Source organism: Neopsephotus bourkii, unplaced genomic scaffold (genome assembly GCF_033783945.1).
Source record: "Neopsephotus bourkii isolate Nb327-2 ecotype Australia unplaced genomic scaffold, CSIRO-AGI_Nbou_v1 NB_1638, whole genome shotgun sequence".
Classification (NCBI taxonomy): Eukaryota; Metazoa; Chordata; class Aves; order Psittaciformes; family Psittacidae; genus Neopsephotus; species Neopsephotus bourkii.
Genome location: NW_026902113.1, coordinates 4,686,193 through 4,706,867, shown reverse-complemented (window position 1 = coordinate 4,706,867; position 20,675 = coordinate 4,686,193). Strand labels below are relative to the sequence as shown.

The window sequence follows — 20,675 nt, the reverse complement described above, 5'->3', positions numbered from 1 at the left end:
GGAATGTGTGCTTGCATGTTGGAACATCAGCTACTCTTTACTGGAAGACAAAAAGAGAGGTACCCACAGACTCCTTTCTCCAACTCTGCCTTTCAATACTGTCCACAAAGAACCTTTCAGCTCAGAAACCAGTCTTCACTGTCATGTACTTTTCCAGTTCTTCATGCTGTCACCTATCAGGAAAGATGTATCTGATGAGTCCTTTCTCTGAATTAAACAGGCTATGCTTTTAAAAATCAGTTTGTAAGCCCTTGAACAAGATTGCAGATACTTTTGCACAGCATCATATACATAAGAAGCTTGAACAGTAATTAAAAAGCAGCTAATTCTCCTTTCAGGAATCATTACAGCTTGAAACATCGTCTTATGGTCTAACTAATAAAGGAAAATTTTTAAGTCTTGCAATGCAGTATCTCAGTTTTGACTGAAGGGAAACACGAGGTTTAATGTGTTCTGTTAGCTACCAACATGCAGACATATTTTGGTCAAAAATCAAAGATTTGAGGAGATTTTATGAAATTTTCTTGAAGAGACAAGTACTACGTCTCAGACTGCAGAATGGTGTCTTGCCACTTGCATTTTTATGTCAAAGCTTTTTCCTTGAAAATTATGTGGGGAAATGAGAGGGAAAGGAGAATGCATTTTTCAACAGGGTTTCAAAAGAAAAAAAGCTTAAGAGCTTTGAAGATAAAGCAAACTACTGGATCTGCTTATTGTGAACATAGTGGTTAACAGAAAAAACTGTTGAGGAATAAATTAGCAAAGATGAAATTTACTTCAGGCATGCCACTTTGCTCCTTTATTTTTCATAAAATACTTCCGTGTCTTCACCATACAGTGAGTGTAGATGGGTTGTGAGTTTTCAGTGTTGCATTTCACTTGGATTAGGCTTTATTTTGATGGAAGAATGTTGGCTTCAGTATTGTGGCTAAGAAGCCATTGGGGCTATTGGAAGTGATGGAAATTGCACAGCAAAAACAAACCCCAGCACTTTTACTTATAAAAATTAAAAATCATGCTTTGGCAATAAGGTAAAGGGGTTACAAACAACTCTTCTAAGATTCAGTACATCAGAAAAACAGAACAGAGCATTCTGACTTTCCTGTTTTAGCCCAGCCTGGACTATAGTTCTCACTGATACTGCTTCTGGCATGTTTCCCCATCAGAGGATGACCATAGCTCCAGTGCTCCTTATCTTTCCCTATGAACCTTCTTTATCTATTACTATTATACAAAAACACTATCCTTCATGTCACTCAGGTTTTAGCCATTTCTGCTCCCTGAGCCTTATCCTATAGGCAATATCCAAATACTGCTACATATTCTTTAAAATTTTTGGAAGCTTCTTTTCCTTTCCACATGGCTATGTCTTTCCTCTTAGCCTCCATTCATCAATGCAGGCTGTTTTTCTTTTATGCTTCTGACACATCAGCTTTTCTCCACCTTACTATTACTGCAGCTGCTGCAAAGACAAAATTAATTAATCTCTATTCTCCCTGTCATTTTCCACTCTAAATCTTTCTATTGCAGCCAATTCAAGTTCTTCCTCTTTATCTAAAGGCCTTTCATTCATGTGGCTTCATGTTTCATTTCCCATTGTGACTTTTGATATTCTGCTCTAGAAATGTCATTTGCCTTTGTCCATCTCTTCACTGTTCCGTAAATATAGGATTTGTATTGTCCATCTTGTGTTTTCTGGGTTTACTTGTTTTAGGTTTGATTGGTTGGTTGGTTGTTATTTTTGTCATGGCAGTCTTGTCTTTGTGATAGTTTCCAAAGAGCTGTCTTTCCATTTGCATGCATAATGTCTCTGAACTTTACATCTCAGTTGTATGCTGCCCTTTTATATTTTGCCAAATAACTAAGGGCAGATGAAGGAGCCATTGCCACAGATTAAGAGCATAAATTTTATTAAAACTGCTCAATTTAAGATAATACACGCATAAAGTGTTACACATATTTAAAGGGAATAAATGAATAAATATAGTTATTATGGACAAAGAATGCACCCTAGTGTTCCACCTAATTCGCATTTCATATGTTATTAATAATCTTTAATAATCTTTAATTACTAATCTAAACTAATAAACTTTTCTGTGAAAGCACTGATAAGGGCTGCATATACAACAGAGCTTGGGAACTGTAAGTGTACATGTATAACTGTTATTATCGTTCTAAGTCTAGGCATATTTTCTTTTGCTGCAAAGTAAATATGAGAGATTGATGTATCCCAGTGTCTTGGTAGTAATTTTATCACATATTTTCTCACTTCATAAAAAAGGCCTTAAACTGTTATCACAACACTTTTCAACTCAGTGAGGAAAAAGCCAGAATAATTTACCTGCAGATGAAGTAAAATCTTGAAAAGACATTTTTATGAAAAGCATATTTCCCTAAAAGGTTATACACAAGCAATATAATGGTTACTCTCAGTATAAGAAAACATACTGTAGAATACTTCATGGCAATAGCACCACTGTTGCAGGCTTTTTTCTTTTAGCGAACCATATAATGAAGCAGAAGTAAGGCCTTATTGCAAGCCATTTGTGGTGTTATTTTGTCTTGTATAAGGCATTTATCGCTATGGTTTAATGAGAAAACCACATCAGCTTTCTTGCACCCAGTGAAAACTTCAGGTTTTGACACCCTCATTGGCTGCTGTATGTGGTACTTAATTCAACCTGTGTTTGTGAGAACATCTGCATTTCTGATTGCAGAAGAATGATTTTTAAAATAGTCAAAAAACCTACATAACACAAAATGCTCTGTACTCAGCCAAACCAAGGGTTTTCTTAAATCTTTTTAGATACACACTATATTAAATAGAAAAGCTGTCTCATTCCTACTGAAAGTCACTCAGTTCACAAATGACCTAATGTATGTAGATGGTTGGACTTGATGGTCTTAAAGGTCTTTTCCAAACTAGTTAATTCTATGATTCTAGGTACTCCTGAATGAAATTTTCAGTATCCATTTATTTTTGCTCCTAGCCTCAGTTTTTTCGATAGCAGCTGGCATGGCTTTAGCTTCATTCACCTAAACTTGCAAAGGCAAATACTTTCTGTTAGGGTGGTAAATCAGATTGCATTTTTTTTTAGCAAGTCTGACAGTGTAATGCCTTGGTTTCTTTGGCACATCCTAAAAAGTATTAACCACAAAGGCCATTTCCCCAGTGTCTTCTTAAGAAAATCATGAGAAAAGGTCTTGAAAGTATTTACTGTGTGAGTGCGGTTTGGGTTCTTCAAGAGATCCTAAACTTTTGCTACAGAGAATTTGGAAAAACACATGGATTCAGAAATCCTTGGGAAGTCCTCTGTCACTGAAACAATAAATGATAAAAAACTATGCAGACACAAAAAAGCACTTCAGGAATGAAAGCAGAAAAACAAGCAACTACTTTACTTTTCACCACATATATGGCAAAAATAGATTTTATTTTCATAGTATGGTTTTTGGTAGCAGATTTTCCTTCCACTCTAATGTATAGTGTCATTTCCACAGCAAAACATAGCTAGTGCTTTTTCTTATAGTTTCAATCAGGCCTTCACATGTGGTTGAATGTACCTTAGAAGAGGTCACAAGTGATTTTTTAATGATTCCTAAATAAATGTGCAGTAGTAGTGGAACAGATAGGTAGTATTAACTCTGTTCTTAAAATTGTGTGCAAAATAACTGATTGTTCTCCAGTCTCTCAAAACCAAGGCATTGTCAATAAGTTCTTTATTATTTATGAAAAGCTTTTCTGTGAGCAAGACCTTCTGTTTGTAATCTTTTGCTGAGGGCAGGTACTGACCTCACTAATACCCAGAAGGCTGCTTGATCACTTCTTGACTGCAGGAACACCTTTTTCACTGGCAATGAACAATAGAGTTTAAATGTACATTGTAGCAAAAGCAGGAAATCTTCATGCCCCAAAACCTGACCATAATAATGTAGGTGTGATGAGTTTGCACAGATGTTCAAAGCCAAAGCAAGTTCGTGAGTTCTTCTCAGTCTGATAGGGTAGAGTATATGAAGGATTTCAGTAGCTGCCTTCCAAATTGTAGTAAAGGTTTGAAAGTTCAATTAAATTCAAGTGTTATTTATTCACAAATTAAAACAGAAAACATAATACAGTCCTAGTCTGTAATTAACAGCATTTTTTTAAAGATTTTATGTTACCTGTGAGAACGTTGTAAGTAGTATTGCACTGAACGCAGAACATGTTCTTAGGTTGCACATGGGCTTAGCATATAGCAGATATAACGCTATACCCATTGTGACATAGAGGAACAAAATGAAAAGGGTGCTTAGCTTCATGGTAGAAACCTTGAACACATGGGAGTAAATCTATTCAGTGGCATGATGTGCGGTCCCACATGTTTATAGGACTTTATGCACACCAAGGTTATCAAATGCTGGCATTTGTCTTAGCATAAAAAATAAAATAAAAAAAAATTGTATTAGAGTAAGTATGTATTGTGTTATTAAAAAATGGGGTTTGAAAGACAAAAGCACAGTGCAATAACTGTGAATTATGTCAAATGGCAATATTGAGTATAGTATTAGTTGAATCACTCATTAATACCCCTTCAGACCCTCTGTTTTAGTAGCTGCTATTTATTTTCTTTACATTATTTCATATTTTGCAGCAGTCCAGTTGCTATGAGTTAGAATATCCTCGAAAGGTATAAATATTTTACTTTCATTTTTCAATGTTAGAAAATTAACGAGAAAAGATGACTTCCTATTTGTAAAAATTATTTTCTTGGCAAACACAATTGGTTGCTAAAATGTGTGCAGAATAAATCTGCTTATTCACTCTGAAAGAAAATGGGTTGCTGACTCCAAACTTTACACATCTATGTAATTGCTACATCTCAGACAGTTACAGCAGATAATTGCTAAATCGTCTCATTTGGTTTTTGTTTGGTTGGTTGTTTTTTTTTTTATTTTATTTGCTGGGATCTATTCCTCCTTATTTTGAGGTAAATTCAATTATTTCATTAATTAGTGCCTTAATCTTCAGCATCTTTACCCCATTGCATTATCTCAGCCTGACAAAGTGAGAAAGACACTAGACCTTGAGTAATTTGAAAGAAAAAAAAGTATGAAGAAGATAAAAATGCCATATTCATTAACTCTATTTTGCTATTCTTTCTGCCATTTTGAGAAAATTTGAGTCTTTAAAGCCTGTGTTAGAAGAAGTGGCAAAAATTCCCCCCTATAATGTATCTATTTCTGTAATTTGATGGCTGATATTGCAGTAACTCTTGGTGATCCTATCCTATTCTGTTTATGATCCCTGTTTTGTTTGTCTTCAGCAAAGAAGACAATAGTTTTACTGAAAAGATAACCATCTTTTGTTCTTCTTTTAACTGCATATGATTTAAGCTAGAGGAATGGGAGAGCATGTTTTCTTCCCCTTCACTCTTTCTTCTTTGGTTTATTATTTCTTTGAAAGGGTTGCTGTGACTGGCTAGTCAATAAGTGCTAATGACATTACCCTGAGCAGCACAAGAGAAACAGACTGACATGCTTCTCATGTTTTTCCAGATGAGGATAGGCATTCACTCAGGATCAGTGCTGGCTGGTGTCGTTGGTGTAAGAATGCCACGTTACTGTCTCTTTGGGAACAATGTCACCCTTGCAAGCAAGTTCGAGTCAGGAAGTCACCCACGCCGCATCAATGTCAGTCCAACCACATACCAGTAAGTCCTCTTAGCCTTTACATACTCTTTTATTTCAACCTGCTTTGAGTTACATCTTGTAACTCGCTCTGTCCTCATCACATAGAAAGTTATCAGAGCACCAGGACAACTGGAAAGAGGTGTTGCATGGGGCTGTCAGTCTTTAGTTTGTAGGTTTGCATCAGAATGCACAAAGGTGTCAGGCAGTGCAGGCAAGAAAACATAACAGGAAGGCCAACCATTCCTGCCTAAAATAACATGTAACAGAAAGAAATGGGAGATGTCTCCTAAGGCACCATAATTTTATGCACTATTACAGCTTTAGCCTAATGATTTGAGTTCCACTTGCTAGGCACATTTCATGGAAGGAAGCATATTCCCATTGGCTCAGAAGAAAGTCTTTAATTTACCAGTGAAGCCAAGCTTTCAGAGTTTTTATGCATTCTTGAAAACAAAATTTCTGATGTAGCACTGTAAAGAGACACTTGATAGAAGCATGTTTTTAATGTAGGAAAAAAGACTGAAAATGGCAAAGCACCAGCCCTAGAACTTTGAAGAAATTATGCAAATAGAGACAAGGCTTGATTAAATCTGGTTATGAGGAGCACCTCCTAAATAAAAAGAGGTGTTCCTTATTGTTCAAATTTGACAGCTTGACTATTAGAATTTCTGCTGCTTGCATTGTTACTGATTTACTCACTTTTTTGGCAGGAGATCTCAATCTTACTCTTTTTTCCAGTGTTCTGTATCTGAAGTAATTTTCTGATGTGTGGTTTTGTTCAGGTGTCGGGACTGTTTCTCTGTTAATCTGCATGCAATTGCTCAGACAGTACCTTTTTTCCTTTTTTTTTTTTTCTTATACAGAACTGTGAATCTCGGTATTCATTTTATCCCCATACCTATCTATGTAAATTAAAGTTTAAAATGGAATTTCTTCATCCAAGAATGGAAGTGCCTGATATGCTAAAATATAAATGAGACAGAAGTTAAAGTTAAAAGTAATTCAAATTAGTGAATAAAATTACATTCTTCTGAAAAGGCCATTCACTTGATATCAGATTTACAGAAAGGAGCAAGTATAGCTAATTAAAGAAGAGGCAGAAAATCTGAATTATGAAGTGGGCAGAAACATATTCACACAATCGTCTGTTATTGTGTGGGAGAAACACAGACCCAGCACAGTGTTAGGCATGTTGAGGGAGGTAATTCTCCCCTTCTACTCTGCTCTTGTGACACCACCTGTAGTCCTGCATCCAGCTAAGGGGGCCCCAGTGTAAGAATCATAGAATAGTTAGGGCTGGAAAGGACCTTAAGATCATCAAGTTCCAACCCCCTTGCCATGGGCAGGGACACCTCACAGTAAACCGTGTCCAACCTGGCCTTGAACACTGACAGGGGTGGAGCATTTATCATTTCTTTGGGAAACCTGTTCCAGTGCCTCGCCACCCTCACAGTAAAGAATTTCCTCCTTATATCCAATCTAAACTTCCCCTGTTTAAGTTTTAACCCATTACCTCTTGTCCTGTCACTACAGTCCCTAATGAAGATTCCATCCCCAGTGTCCTTATAGGCCCCCTAAGGATGTGGGGCTGTTGAAGTGAGTCCAAAGAGGCCATGAAGGTGATCCAAGGGCTGGAGCACTCTCCTTTGGGGACAGGCTGAGAGAGTTGGGCTTGATCAGCCTGGAGAAGAGACGGCTTTGGGGAGACCTTAGAGCAGCTTCCAATGCCTAAAGGGGCCTACAAGAAATCCTGAGTGGGACATTTTATGAGAGCATGTAGGGACAGGGCAATGGGGAATGGATTTAAATGGAAAGAGAGTAGTTTAGATTAGATATAAGGAAGAAATCCTTCACTATGAGGGCACAGGTTGCCCAGAGAAGCTGTGGCTGCCCCATCCCTTGCAGTGTTCAAGGCCACGTTGGATGGAGCTTTGAGCAACCTGGTCTCAAGGAAGTTGTCCCTGCCCATAGCAGGGAGGTTGGAAGTGGATGATCTTTAAGGTCCCTTCCAACCCAAACCATTCTATGATTCTGTGAATGGCTAAAAGTAGTGATGAAAAGGCAAGGAACAAGTTTATTTTGCATGCTTCAGAATTTATGTAAGAAAATAAAATAAATGTGCATAGGGAGACTTAGAAAGGGTATTTCAAACCATAGCTCCTGGCATGGTTGTAAGCATAAGGACAGGGAATAAGTCAGGAAATGACACTGCTGACATGCTGACATAGTGGTCAGGAGAGACTGCAATTACAAAACGCTCTATTGTGCAGTATTATTCAGGGCTTCTGAAGGTGATCTAGGGGGTTTGAACATCATGTACTACCTAAATAAAGAAGGATCTCATGCATTTGTATATAACTTTGCTTAAATATAATTTGTAGGAGTGTATAATTTGCTTAGTATAAATAAAGTGATTCATTGCAAACTTAGATGTGTTTATAGTTGACCTTATATATATTTCATCAAATGCTTCTATTTGATCATACTGTGCTGCTGTGTACTCAGTTAATATTTTTATTATCTAAGAAGCGGTGTTTTCCAAAGTAGACAACTCTACAATCAGTATGAAAATGGCAGAATTTTCAATTACCTATTGGCATTTATCAATGTATGTTTGTGTCTACCATGCCCCCAATGCAAACTGTGATATAAAGTTTTGTGCTTACAAAGCATGCAGTTACTGGGAACACATCTAATACTTATCAGTATTTTCATTTTACAGTACAGATTATGCATTATAAACCATCATCAGCGTTCAAATTATAATGCCGCTTCAGAATGCCTGTTATAGATTTCAGACACTTCCCTGTGAGCCCATAATCAGCCTGTGTAAGAATCAGTCTAAAATTATAAATAGAAGATTTGGTGTTGCCTAGCAGCAGCAGTGAACCTGGGGCAGCCTTGCTCCAGTTACACCTGCCTGGGCAAAGCTCTGCGGTGTGAAACAGCACCTTCTACAGAGGTAGCCTTTGAAGCTGTTGAGGATAAGAGCTGACTTCGGTTCACAATATCTTGTTCTCTTGACTCAGACAGGTCTTTTGATTGAAGGATTACAGATCCCCAATTGCTTTGAATCACTGAGCATCGTAAAATGAAAGTTCTGGAGCAGCACTAGTAAAATTTCCACTGAAACATGTGGAAACTGGAGAGGAAGTGGAGGATCTCAGACTGGTCCCAGTTTAAACATGTGGCTGGGAAGGAATAACAGAAGAATAAAACATTCTTTGTTCCTTTAGCAAACTGGCAAATCCAGCTCAAGGTTTATTTAATTAATCTGAACTTAATAAAATTGCACTATTTTCCGTACTCAGGAAGTAAGGACAGTGAGATTCATGAGACTCTTCTTTAGCACAGAAGAGAGATTAAATATTTTAAAATTATTTATTTCAGCCTAAATAATGATTTTTATCAGATATTAATATAATGTACCTACATTCATCCTGTTTCCCTAATAGCATTACAACATAATGCCTTGGGATCTCTAAGCAGTTATCAAAAGCAGGTAAACATAATTGTTGCTGTTTGTCAAGTAACTGTATTTAAAATGAATTCTCTTCCTTCTTTCCGTCTCTGGTCTTTTCCAGCATGTATTTCTCTTGTGGAGAAGGTTCTTCTGGCATCAAGTGTTGGGTGCAGATATTTTCCATGATTACATTCTGGGCAATAAACGTGGGTCCTGAGCTTAGGCAACAATGAACAGCCTATGTCCTACATCCTTATGTGATTTAGGAGAGAAAGCAACCAAGCGTACCTTCATATTGAGCTGGGTGAAGTTACTGCTGGTTTATCTGCAAAAAATTGCCCCTCAGCTTTTAAAACTGATTAAAACCTGCAGAATTTTGAATAGGTTTTAAACTGTTATCACAGAATGTTGTATGGAAGAAGTTTTATTAAAGGTATTAAAAGTCACTGATTGACATCCACCATGCTCAGCTTCATTTGATATGCAATGCATTGCATTAAAAATGTCATACCTACTCCTTTCATAATCTTATTACAATTGATGTGTATGAAGAAAACCACCAATATATTAACTTCCATACTTTTAAAAAATATAAAGTGCAATCTGATATTAATTAGATTGAGACATAGTCAGGGTTTTATCAGTTTCCTGATCTTTTTGGTTTGTATTGAAACTGAGGGAAAAATTCAAAGCTACTAGATTTAGAAAGAAGTGCACTGATTTTTGGCATTACAATAGCACATTTGTACCTTTATACAGTGTATTTTATGAGCAGTCTGCCAATTTTTCTAATGAATGCCGTAATAATTATAACATGAATTCATATGGAAAGAAATGAGCTGCTATATGCTATCAAACCAGATGCCCAGCTGGTGAAGTGACCAATGCTTGTCACCACAGAGAAAAGGATCAGCACTCCATCAGGAGACAGAATGTGTATAACCCATCTGGGAAGCCATTCATTATATTTTCCTAATTTTACCAATTAATAGGTGTATGTGAACATGGTTAGCTACAGTTTTCACAGTTCTTTAAGAGTTAGGGTGGAAAGAAACTTTTTTCTGTTGATAGCTATCCCTGTGAAAGGTAATATTTATAGAATATTGACCTGGCCAGTTTGCTTTTCTTGGTGTACACTATAATTAGGAAGGCGGTGCGCATGCTCCTTTATTGAAGTTCATTGTATTTCTTTCAGAAATACTGTTCAAATTGTCTATAGAAAACAATTTTCCTGAAAGAAGTTTGCATTGAAGTTCTATTCTGAGTGGGTGCTTTTTAAACTCAGATTCAGCAAATTGCCAAATCCCATCATAACATGACTATTATTTAAGGTATGTGGAACTTCATTCTACAGAGCTTAAAATTTATATATGCAAACACAAAGCTGAATAAGTACTTAGCTGTTGTTAAAATCTTACTTGAATATAATGTTCATGTTACACAGTTTATTGAACCAGCAAATGCTGTAATTGTCATGTTACATATCTAATTAGATATGAACATGGTTTTGAAGTTTATTATATATAATGTATTTTATATACATATATGTGTATCAGTTTATGGCACTTAGGAACTGTGGTAGAAGGTACATGTTGTGGAGGGCTTGAGGAAGACAGAAGGGAGCAACCTGTGCAGGTGGAGATACCTCACTTCGTTCTGGGGAAGCTGATGCTCCTGAACTGCTCCTACAGTCAGGTGACAGCAAGTGGCAAGGTTGGCAAGCAAGAGGAGGACCCTGACTGAGGACAGGAAGCATCACCATGGGGATCAGTTGCTTCCTCCTTACTATCTGTGGATTCTGGAAAGATTTTGCCTGACTGCATGGCCTAAAGGTGGCCTTTAAAACAAACCTGGTGTTAAGGGCAAGAGAAAAGGCAGGCCCCTGAGCACTCCAAACTATGCACTGTGCTGGGCTTCTGCAGCTGGAGAAACCTGATGGCATTTGCAGTTTACAAGCACTAGTCACAGCAGTGGGGAGGAGGTTTCAAAGGTTTCTAGGCACTGTGCAGGCAACATGTTCTCTGAAGCCCTCATGGTGTAACTCCGGCTATCGGAGCATACTGAAGCTTGGTGAATACTTCCTCAGCACCGGTGCTAGAACTGAGTTAGCACATGTGGTAATCATTTATTCCTTCAGCAGTGAAAATACAGTTCTCAATCTGTATTGTCTTTTTTGTATTTCCAATGGAGTTGCTACTCCAGGATGCTAAGAAGCTGCTCCTCTTACTGTCATATTCCTCCCTTTAAACAGATCCAATTTGTGATTGCATCTTGTTTGGGAGAAGATGGAGCAAGTTATGCCACTTTCACAAAAGAATTCGCAAACCATTTGCAACCATCCTTCCTACTGAGTCTGAGAATATTTTTTATGTGTGAGTTTTAGTTAATCTTCACAGCACACAGTGATAAGTACAAAGTTCTGACGTCTCTGAGAGATGGAGAGATAAAGAGGTTTACTGCTTTCCAATGGGCATGGACAGAGCAAGAACCATGTGGAAAGCATGCATTCAGCACAGAGGTCCTTGCAATAAATTATTCTTCAGTAACAAGTCTTTGTTAGTCCATTTTCTGAATATAGGAACTCAGTGTTGTAGATGTGACTGTTTCTTGCCAAAATAGTTTGAAATAAAATTACCTATCATACCAGCCGTGCAAAAATGAGCTACAGCTTTTAAAAGCTTCTTCAAGATTCCCACTATGATCACAATTTTCACTCATGCACAGACCTCTTGACCTTGAAATGCTTCTTTTTTTCCACTAGAAAATAGCCACATTTTCTGTTTCTGTACTAACACTTTTTTTTTTTTTTTTTTAATGAGCAAACTGAAAATGATAAAAGCAGTGGGATAATTCTCAGATACCATTTATTTTTGTCTAAAAGCTCCAGTATTTCCAGCAGGGAAGGGACAGAACAAGAATTTAAACAGTTCTGGAAGATTTTGGCTTAGGAGGGAAGGTGTTAACAACAAATCAGCTTTAAGAAATTCTTCTTCTGAAACTTCAACAAAGAAGACAAGCTGAGGGCAGACGTGGTTCCAGGCAATTTATACGAATGCTTAGGTATCCCAATCCTCACAATTTAAGCACTGAATTGTAAATTGTATATCCAACCACTTGAGTGGAACATAGAATTTTGAGCCTTTGAATAACCTACTATAAGCATATCCTTTACAATAGAACTGATGCAGGAAATACAGCTGATATAAATTGCAGTATTTTCCAAATAGTTTTTATATGCATATTGCTGAACTGTGGAGGTTGTGTAACTACGACTTAAGCTCTACAACTATAGGACAATCTGGGGACATTATGTAGAGTTGAAGCTGCCATAAAATTTCCTCAAGGTAAAGGATAGATTATGATCTCAGACTTTCAAAACAGGTAATCCGACTTCATCACAACAAAGTATTCTGCTAATGGTCCACAGGGTGAGGCAAACAGAACTGGGTGCCACCACCCAGTAAAGCCTCCAGACCAGAAGGTTTTGTACTGGCTCTTCCCCTGAGCCAGAGGGGTGATAATAAAACTGTGCGGCTCAGCCTTGCCCTCACTGAGAATGTGCATTATTCATTCAGCTCCTTGGCAGAAGTATCTGTGGTTCTTTGTACCCATGAAAAGGATAACAAGAAACTTAGCAAGGGCTGTTGATCTGGGCCATGGCCATTCACTGCTACTCTCTTTTTTAACCTAATAATTGGTCTAAAATTAGGAAGGAAGGTACCTGCAGAAAATGTCCTCACTGCTATGCACTGAGGATTAGCAGATAACTTATTTCTGTAGCGTACACAAAGCATAAGAAATCTGAGCCATTACCTCTTTCTCAACCTAGGAAACCACATGTCAGGACCAATATATTTAAGGAATCTGAAGAACTTGTTCTTTAGGAGAGTGTTAACAGGAGGCCATTTTTGTCCTGATTAAAGTCCTTCTAATAGCAATATTACAAGAGACAGCAAATTATTTTTTTTCTTAAAACTATAAGCTAAACTTACTAGGATAGAGTATGATCATAAGTAGCTTCCATTAGCATTTGGTAAAGAAGGTTTCCTGTCATGCTTGGTTGGTAGCTTGTTATCCCGGTAAAGGTTGACTAGCCAATTTCTTATGGTATGAGGCTGATTCAAACAATATGTCTAATATAGGAATGTGGATTCTATCACAAGTCACAGTAGTGAAGGGATTTCCAAAGGAATAATTGCTTACTCACCCATCCCTCCCGGAGCATTTAATTGCAACCAACTTACAATTCACAAAACAAGTGAACATAAGACCTTTAGTTAATAACTTGCACTTTTGTTCCATGAGGAAAATAGCGTGAAATATCAACTAAACTCAGTGCCAGCCCTGAACTGAATCAAAGAATATATCTATATTTTACAGTTTCAGACTTGTGTAACTATCATTACAATTAGGTAATGTTAGGCTTTGAAAAGGAAACCATTGATTTTTAGCAAGGCCAGATGCTCCATAGCAAAGAGTCAGTTTGAAGAAGAATGACTACTGCAAAAGCTTACAGATTCACCTCAGAAAGTTGTAAAAGTTCAACTGTTGCTTGCAGAAAACTAATTTGGGAAGCGTCAAAGAGTTATTTCAGTTTATTAAGCCTGTAGTTTTAAAACTCAAAATATTTACTGCAAGTGTTGCAAAGAAGAAATAAGAGAAGCTTCTCTGTAGAGGCCTGTACAAACTCACGCAAATTAGAAAAGATTACAGTATTTTCATCATAAATAGATTATGACATTCAAACTGCATGCTAAACAAAGACTGCCACAGAAGTTCAAAGGCAGAAACATTGTTGGATTTGTAAGTAACATTATTTAAAGGCTGGGAAGAAAATGACTTTGTATTTCAAAGAGCTCACACAGATTGTCTCAGCCAAAACTTATGAAAAACATTCAGTAAAGTAGTGCCTTTAGATGTGCTGAGAATCCTGGAAAATTTGCCTGGCAACAGGATTCATTCATTCATTTACTTTCCAGAAGTAATCTTTTGAGACATTAAGTAAGCAACCTATTGCAAAATCCACTGAACCTAATAAAGACCTTCCCACTGATGTTTTTGGTCTTCAAATTGATTGAGAGAAAGAATAAATGTCTTGGGAGTGGAAAATAAGATGAATACTTTTGTATATCCAACTGTGCTCAGAATTTACCATTACCTAAAAACTGCTCTTTTCAATGCTGCAAGGGATTGAATATGCCTACTCAATTTACTGGAAACAAAAAGAAAATGTATAGACTTATTTTATTTATTTTACAATCCAGATCTAGCCAGACACTTCATTGCTTCATGGCTCCTGTGAACCTGTATCCCTTTTTGACCCCAGCCGGGAATCCCATATTAAACCCTTGGGTACCTCTGATGAATAGTGTCAGATTTGATTCTGGTTTTTACTGAAGCTGTATTTGCTGTGTTTGACACCAATTTATGAAATACAATACTACTGAGTACAAGAAGGTCACAAAATGACCACCTTGTGAGAGCTTCCAAGGACCATCACCTTCATCCCTTCTTTCCAGTAGGAGATGTGGTGATAGTCATCACCCTGAAATGTTAATTTCTGCACATCTACCCAAGACTGGTGTGTTTTAACTGAGCCAAATGCACATTATGGATAAAAATAATTATAAATTTGATTCCCTTTCTGATATACAACTTTCTGAATCCTGACACTGATTTTCAGAGAATGTGGTTATTTGGACCATATCCTTAGCTTATTGCAGTCAACAAAACTCCTTGAAGTTGGTGATGCAAGGTTACTATGTATCAGCCAAGGATCCTGTGCCTTTTTTGGGTGTAACATAATACTTTCAAGTAATTTTTTATTTAGGAATGCATAGGATCAGTCTCTTCCAGAGAGATGTTTCTTTACTGTGGTTTACAGGTTTTATGTCCTTTTGTCTTGTTTTTTTTTCCAGGCTTTTGAAAAAGGAAGAAAATTTTGTTTTCATCCCTCGTTCCCGTGAAGAGCTTCCAGAAAACTTTCCAAAGGAAATTCCTGGGATCTGTTACTTCCTCGAGGTCAGAAGTGGTCAGAAGCCTCCAAAACCCTCCATCTCATCTGCCAGAATGAGAAAGGTTTCTTACAACATTGGCACCATGTTCCTCCGGGAGACTAGCCTATGAGGCCTGCTGCAGATCAAAGACTTGTCAAAAAAGCACAAGCCCAGAACTGGGTCATGACAGGGGAGTTGGAGGTTCTTTCTGTTTCACTGCCATGCTCTGAACAAGCAGTGAAAGCTCCATGTAATGTCAGGCAATAATCATTTAAAAAGGTGGGTGATCATTGTCAGTAACAAAGTGGAGATAGGGAAAAAAAATTAAACAACATGCTTCCACTTCCAGAGGAATTTCTTTCATAAACTTCAGTCTGGCCCCTCTATGGCAAACAACAAACAAAACAGAGAAAAATCCCAGCTCTCAAATCAGAGGTTGGTTTTGTTTTGTGCAGAAAGGAAGATGGTTCTCTGTAGATTTGCACCAGCTAAGCAGAATTGAGAGTCAGTTCTGATTATGCATTCCTACATTTAATGTGTTCCTCAGTAAGGTAATGATGTTTTTTAACTTTATGAACAAACATTTCATACATATACTGTAAACGTGTTGTAACCTTCCTGTCAGGAGGAATTATAACTCAATACAAATATTGTAGTAATTTTACCTATTTTTATACATATTTCACTTTCTGGATTATTACATTCCACATACTGTAAGATGAGTGAACTTAGATAGCTTTCAGAAGAAGCTACTGTATATTTCATACATTCTACTTATCAAACCTTATTGTTATACAAGTGGGAAAAGTCATTTTTTGACTTTTTTTGGCAACAAAAATAACAATATTTTACAAAAAAAAAAAAACAAAACACACCATTTTGGTAAGTCTCTTTACCTGATTGTGCAAAAGCTTTAGGTGAGCATTGTCTTGCTTATATAAAATAATGTTCAGTATTTATTTGTCCTACAGTGCTGTATGTCCAGATATTCCAGGGCAATGCAAACGAAGTGTAGAAGGTCAATGTGTTGACAGACAGAGTTCTGCTCAGTGGAGCTTGTTTCCCATGAAATTATCAGCCAAATTGAATTTTGGTAAAAGTCCTGGACTTTTTAAAAAGCTGATCTTGTGAAAACTTATTCCGAGGAATTCCAGAAGACACTGGGAGCTCACTGGGTGCTGGTTTACCATATTTTTTTTTAATAGGACTTGTGTTCCTGTTAAAATAATAATTAAAAATCCCATCTCTTATTAATAATGCTCATCTGGAAATTTCCTCTATTACTGGATTGGCTGAAAGGTCCCCTACTTTATCTAATGTGGACCAAAAAAATTGTGAAAAGGGGAAGGCAGGACTTCCTCAGGTTTCACCCAAATGGAAGTTCAAGATTTAGATGAGTCCATATCAGTTAAAAAAAGAGGCCAATTCTTTGCTGTTAATTTTAATTAATACAGCTTTATTTTCTTCAATGAATTCATTGAAGAAACAAGATGTGGATCTGTCTCCTAATAGGCACATTTTCAGGCATTTTTTATTTCTTAGGTGTTCCTTTTCAAAGCTAATAGCAGCCAGGTTTCTTCTGCAGGCATTCTTCCTTACAGTCATTCTAAAGTGGGCCAATGTAGTTCTGCTGTTGCAGACTGTTGGTTGATACTTGTGCAGTGATTCCAAAGTGTCTTAGTTTTACATGGACCTGATCAAAGCTCACTGAAATCTAAGGTAAGACTTTGAACAGCACTAGGAGGCGTGAGATCTGCATTTATGTAATCCAGAACAGAAATTATAGTAGTCATAACTTGAGGCATCTTTTGAAAATAAGTAAATTAGTTGCACCACATGTCCAAATTATCCAATTATGCCTTTCTGTGGCGGGAATTACAGTGTTGTATTTCTTCCCTTTGAGCAGTAGCCCATTTCAGAGTGGAAACAAGTCAGAATGACACCGCTAGCCTGTGCAGAACATGTTTCAGGCTTCCTTTCCTTGAAGCCTTTCTGTATGAGAAAGCATTTTCTTGAACCTATACAGACCTCAGCATGTAGAGAACATATGAATGCATTATGTAGGGGTGGTGTTTTTCTTGCCTGAAGAGCGCAGATGCATGGGAATTAGCCTAGGAATGTACTTGAATGGAAATTCCCTTACTTTCTACAGGAACACTGATATTAAAGATTTCTTCCACTGATATTAGTGCATCTTTGGGTTTGGAGGAATTAATCTTTTATCTGCCTCGATAAACAACATATGCAACTCTACTGCCTATCTGAGAAATGACTTAACAAAAACTGAGCTTGTGTTTGCAGAATTTCCATCCAAACTACTGATCTGAGAATTTTCTATGTAGGATGACACATCCTATAGCCATTAGTTTGTATTTTCACAGGATGTAGCATGCATTTTTTTCCCTGGGAACATCAGTGAGACAATGCAAGAATCACAAATGGAACAAAGTTCATGTTTCACCACTGGAAGGGGAGCAACACATTTGTTTCTCTGATGTAGAATTTACACTCCTCTGTTTTTCTTCATGTATCTGCAAGTAGCAGCATCTGCTGTCTTGAGTTTCTGTACAAAACAAATCTACCCTCTCTGAAGATAGAGGAAGGAGATCTGCATATTACCTGTACAAGGCAAAGGAAGTATGATATGAGAATGCTACCTGCGGTCATCAGTCTCTTTGCTGCAAACTTTTTCTGTGCAGCTTCCCTCTGCTCCAGGCTCGCAGGGACTAGACACCATGGACTGACCACAGATGCAGACCCAGTGGCCAACTTCTCATACAGAAGTCATGATGCCTTAGTAAGCAGAGGCACCAGTCATTCCCTCTCTCTTCACCCCCCCCCCCAGCACTTTTTACAGATCATGTGTCAGATTTTTCCAGCTGCTTGAATTCCCTATCACACAGGCTCTTCTGTGATGCAGTGCCTAGAGGATAGGAACCCAGAGCAAGAAGGAAATAGTGATGGAAGTGATAGAGTGGTAGATAAATCTTGTTCTCCATCACTCTGGTAATATCTAGCATTCAAAGACAAAAGCATATGCATGGGAGAATTGCTGCCAGCAGGACTGTCGAAGTGTGGTTTTCTTGAAGGATCCCACAGGATATTTATTTCTTAATTCCAAAGAGATAATAGTCATTAACTGTGGTTGTGGTTTTGGCTTCACTACTCATTCCCACATCCAGTTTCAGAACCGAGTCTGTTTGGAAAGGCATTTTGGAGCCTGGAAACATGCCTCTGCAAATAGAAAGCTAAAGCCTTTAAAACCTTGGAAATCTTGTATGGAAATTGCATATTCCAAAAAAGAAATCTTTGTACTTGAGTCATTAGCCAGTCCTACTGCAGTTCATGTGCCATTTCACAATGCTGTCTCCTCCTGTGCATACAGTGTTCCCTATGAAGCCCAACAGCAGTATGAGGTGCATAACTACCTTTTATCTGTTTTCCATTAACGTCCCTCTTTAATTTTTTTCTTTATAAAGCAAGCAGTGCAGAACTATGATGTCGCATGCATTTAAGAGCATCAGCACTGCACTGAGGCTCAGACTCAATTGGTGCTAATCAATTTCACATTGTATATTTTTTCCACTGAATAGATCCTTCTTCCAGATGATTTAAAAATAAATGGTAAAAACCCAAACACCCAGAACCGCTGTGTTGAATTTCAAATGAGTATGAAACCTGCACCATTTGTTGGGGCAGGTTTAGCTGATGAATGGCTTTCAGATTCTTCAGCTGGCACTGACTGCATGAAAACTGTCCTGTCACAAAGTCTGTAATTCAAAAGCAGCATCATGAATTTTTGTCATTTTCTGGGTTTTCCTGTTCCAGTCCCTGGCCACTACCTCACCTCTGATGAGTGCTCAGAGCTCTCTGAGGAGAGCTAATTCGCTGTCCTAATGCAGTGTTGGAGCTTCTGGCTTCTGTTTGACGTTCTGGTTATCTTTTGCAAAATCAAACATGTAGTGTTGGAAATAGCAACATGCTAACGATAAAAGAAGCATAAAATAGGTTGTCAATCTCAGAAACATTTGGTTCCCTTCCTTCAATGGATAATACATTATCCACGGTGCTTTAGTTGTATTGAGGGTGCCAGTGACAGTAGAGGCTGTGGAAGGATTGAGGATTCTGAGTGTGCAGAAGACTTGTCAGACAGGAGCTGATTGTCCCCTGCTAGTGTTGCCTTCTATTTCCTGCTCTAGGTCAAGCTTCTGCTCTTCAAAAGACCTCCACTTTCCTGCCCTTAGCATCCTGTATTGACATAGACAGTAACTCCTGTTATTGTTCTTACTAGCATTTGTGTTTGACATGGGTGCTTATATCTAAAGAATAACAGGGATTAAAGGACTGATCTTTCTCGTTGCAGCACAGACAAAACTGTTTCAGTGACATGGCAGACACACGCATCCTTAGAGAAGAAGAAGACCATAATGCAAGTTGTCATTGGTGGGTTTGGGTGGAGAAGTCAGTAAAATAATAGACTGTGGCATGTTTTTTAACTTTCCTAAGCACTAGATCTATCTGTGCAGCTAGGAGTTACTCCTTAACCATGTTACTAATTTGCAATGCATGAACAGCCTTATAACAAAAATCTGTAAACTCTTTAACCTCATATACAGGATTGATCTTTTGTGGCTTTGCTGTTAATCGTGCAGGAAAGCAAGCAAAACAGTGAAGCTAGGAAATATAACATCTCAGTCACAAGTAACAGATCGCTCACCTCTGCAGACACTTGTTCCTGTGGCTTGGAAGGGTTCACCTCCAGCTATCTGTGGTCTGGGTTAGTATCACTGTGTCACTATAGCAACAAAATGGCCTCTGAAAAATGGCATGAGGTGTCTCAGTCTGCTTCCCTGCGGGATGGGGTTCACATTAGAGAGGCCAATACAGTCAGTGATGCAAAGTGGCAACTGCTGGCAGCCTTAACAAAAGGATCAAAGGAGGCAGATGTTAAACCAGCTGTTTGCTCCTGGGATTTTCGTTTCCAAGGCAGGGTGAGGCTGAATGTGTTTTATTTTGGACAAAAAAGGAATCATAGAATCATAGAATAGTTAGGGTTGGAAAGGACCTTAAGATCATCAAGTTCCAACCCCCCTGCCATGGGCAGGGACACCTCACACTAAACCATGTCACCCAAGACTGTCCAATCTGGCCTTGAACACTGCCAGGGGTGGAGCATTTATAACTTTGGGAAACCTGTTCCAGTGCCTCACCACCCTTACAGTAAAGAACCTCCTCCTTATATCTAACCTGAACTTCCCCTGTTTAAGTTTAAACCCATCCACCTTGTCCTATCACTACAGTCCCTAATGAAGAGTCCCTCCCCAGCATCCCTATATGCCCCCTTCAGATACTGGAAGGCTTGCTATGAGGTCTCCATGCAGCCTTCTCTTCTCCAGGCTGAACAGCCCCAACTTTCTCAGCCTGTCTTCAGCCTGCTTCAGCCCCCTGATCATCCATGTGGCCCTCCTTGCTGCTCCAACAGCTCCATGTCATTCTTAAGGATTTCAGAGAAACAAGTGTTTTCCCTGCTTTATGGCAAGCAGGGA

General features: G+C 38.2%; 1 protein-coding gene across 1 annotated transcript in view; it reads left to right on the top strand.

Annotated features, from left to right (window-relative positions):
* GUCY1A2 (guanylate cyclase 1 soluble subunit alpha 2) overlaps positions 1-15,983 on the top strand; it is a 143,397-nt gene extending 127,414 nt beyond the window's left edge. Inside the window, exons 7-8 of the mRNA XM_061374456.1 lie at positions 5,536-5,690; positions 15,052-15,983. Coding sequence (XP_061230440.1) covers positions 5,536-5,690; positions 15,052-15,259 — 363 coding nt within the window. The 3' untranslated portion in view covers positions 15,260-15,983. The remainder of the gene's footprint in view (positions 1-5,535; positions 5,691-15,051) is intronic.
* Positions 15,984-20,675: the final 4,692 nt, after the last annotated feature.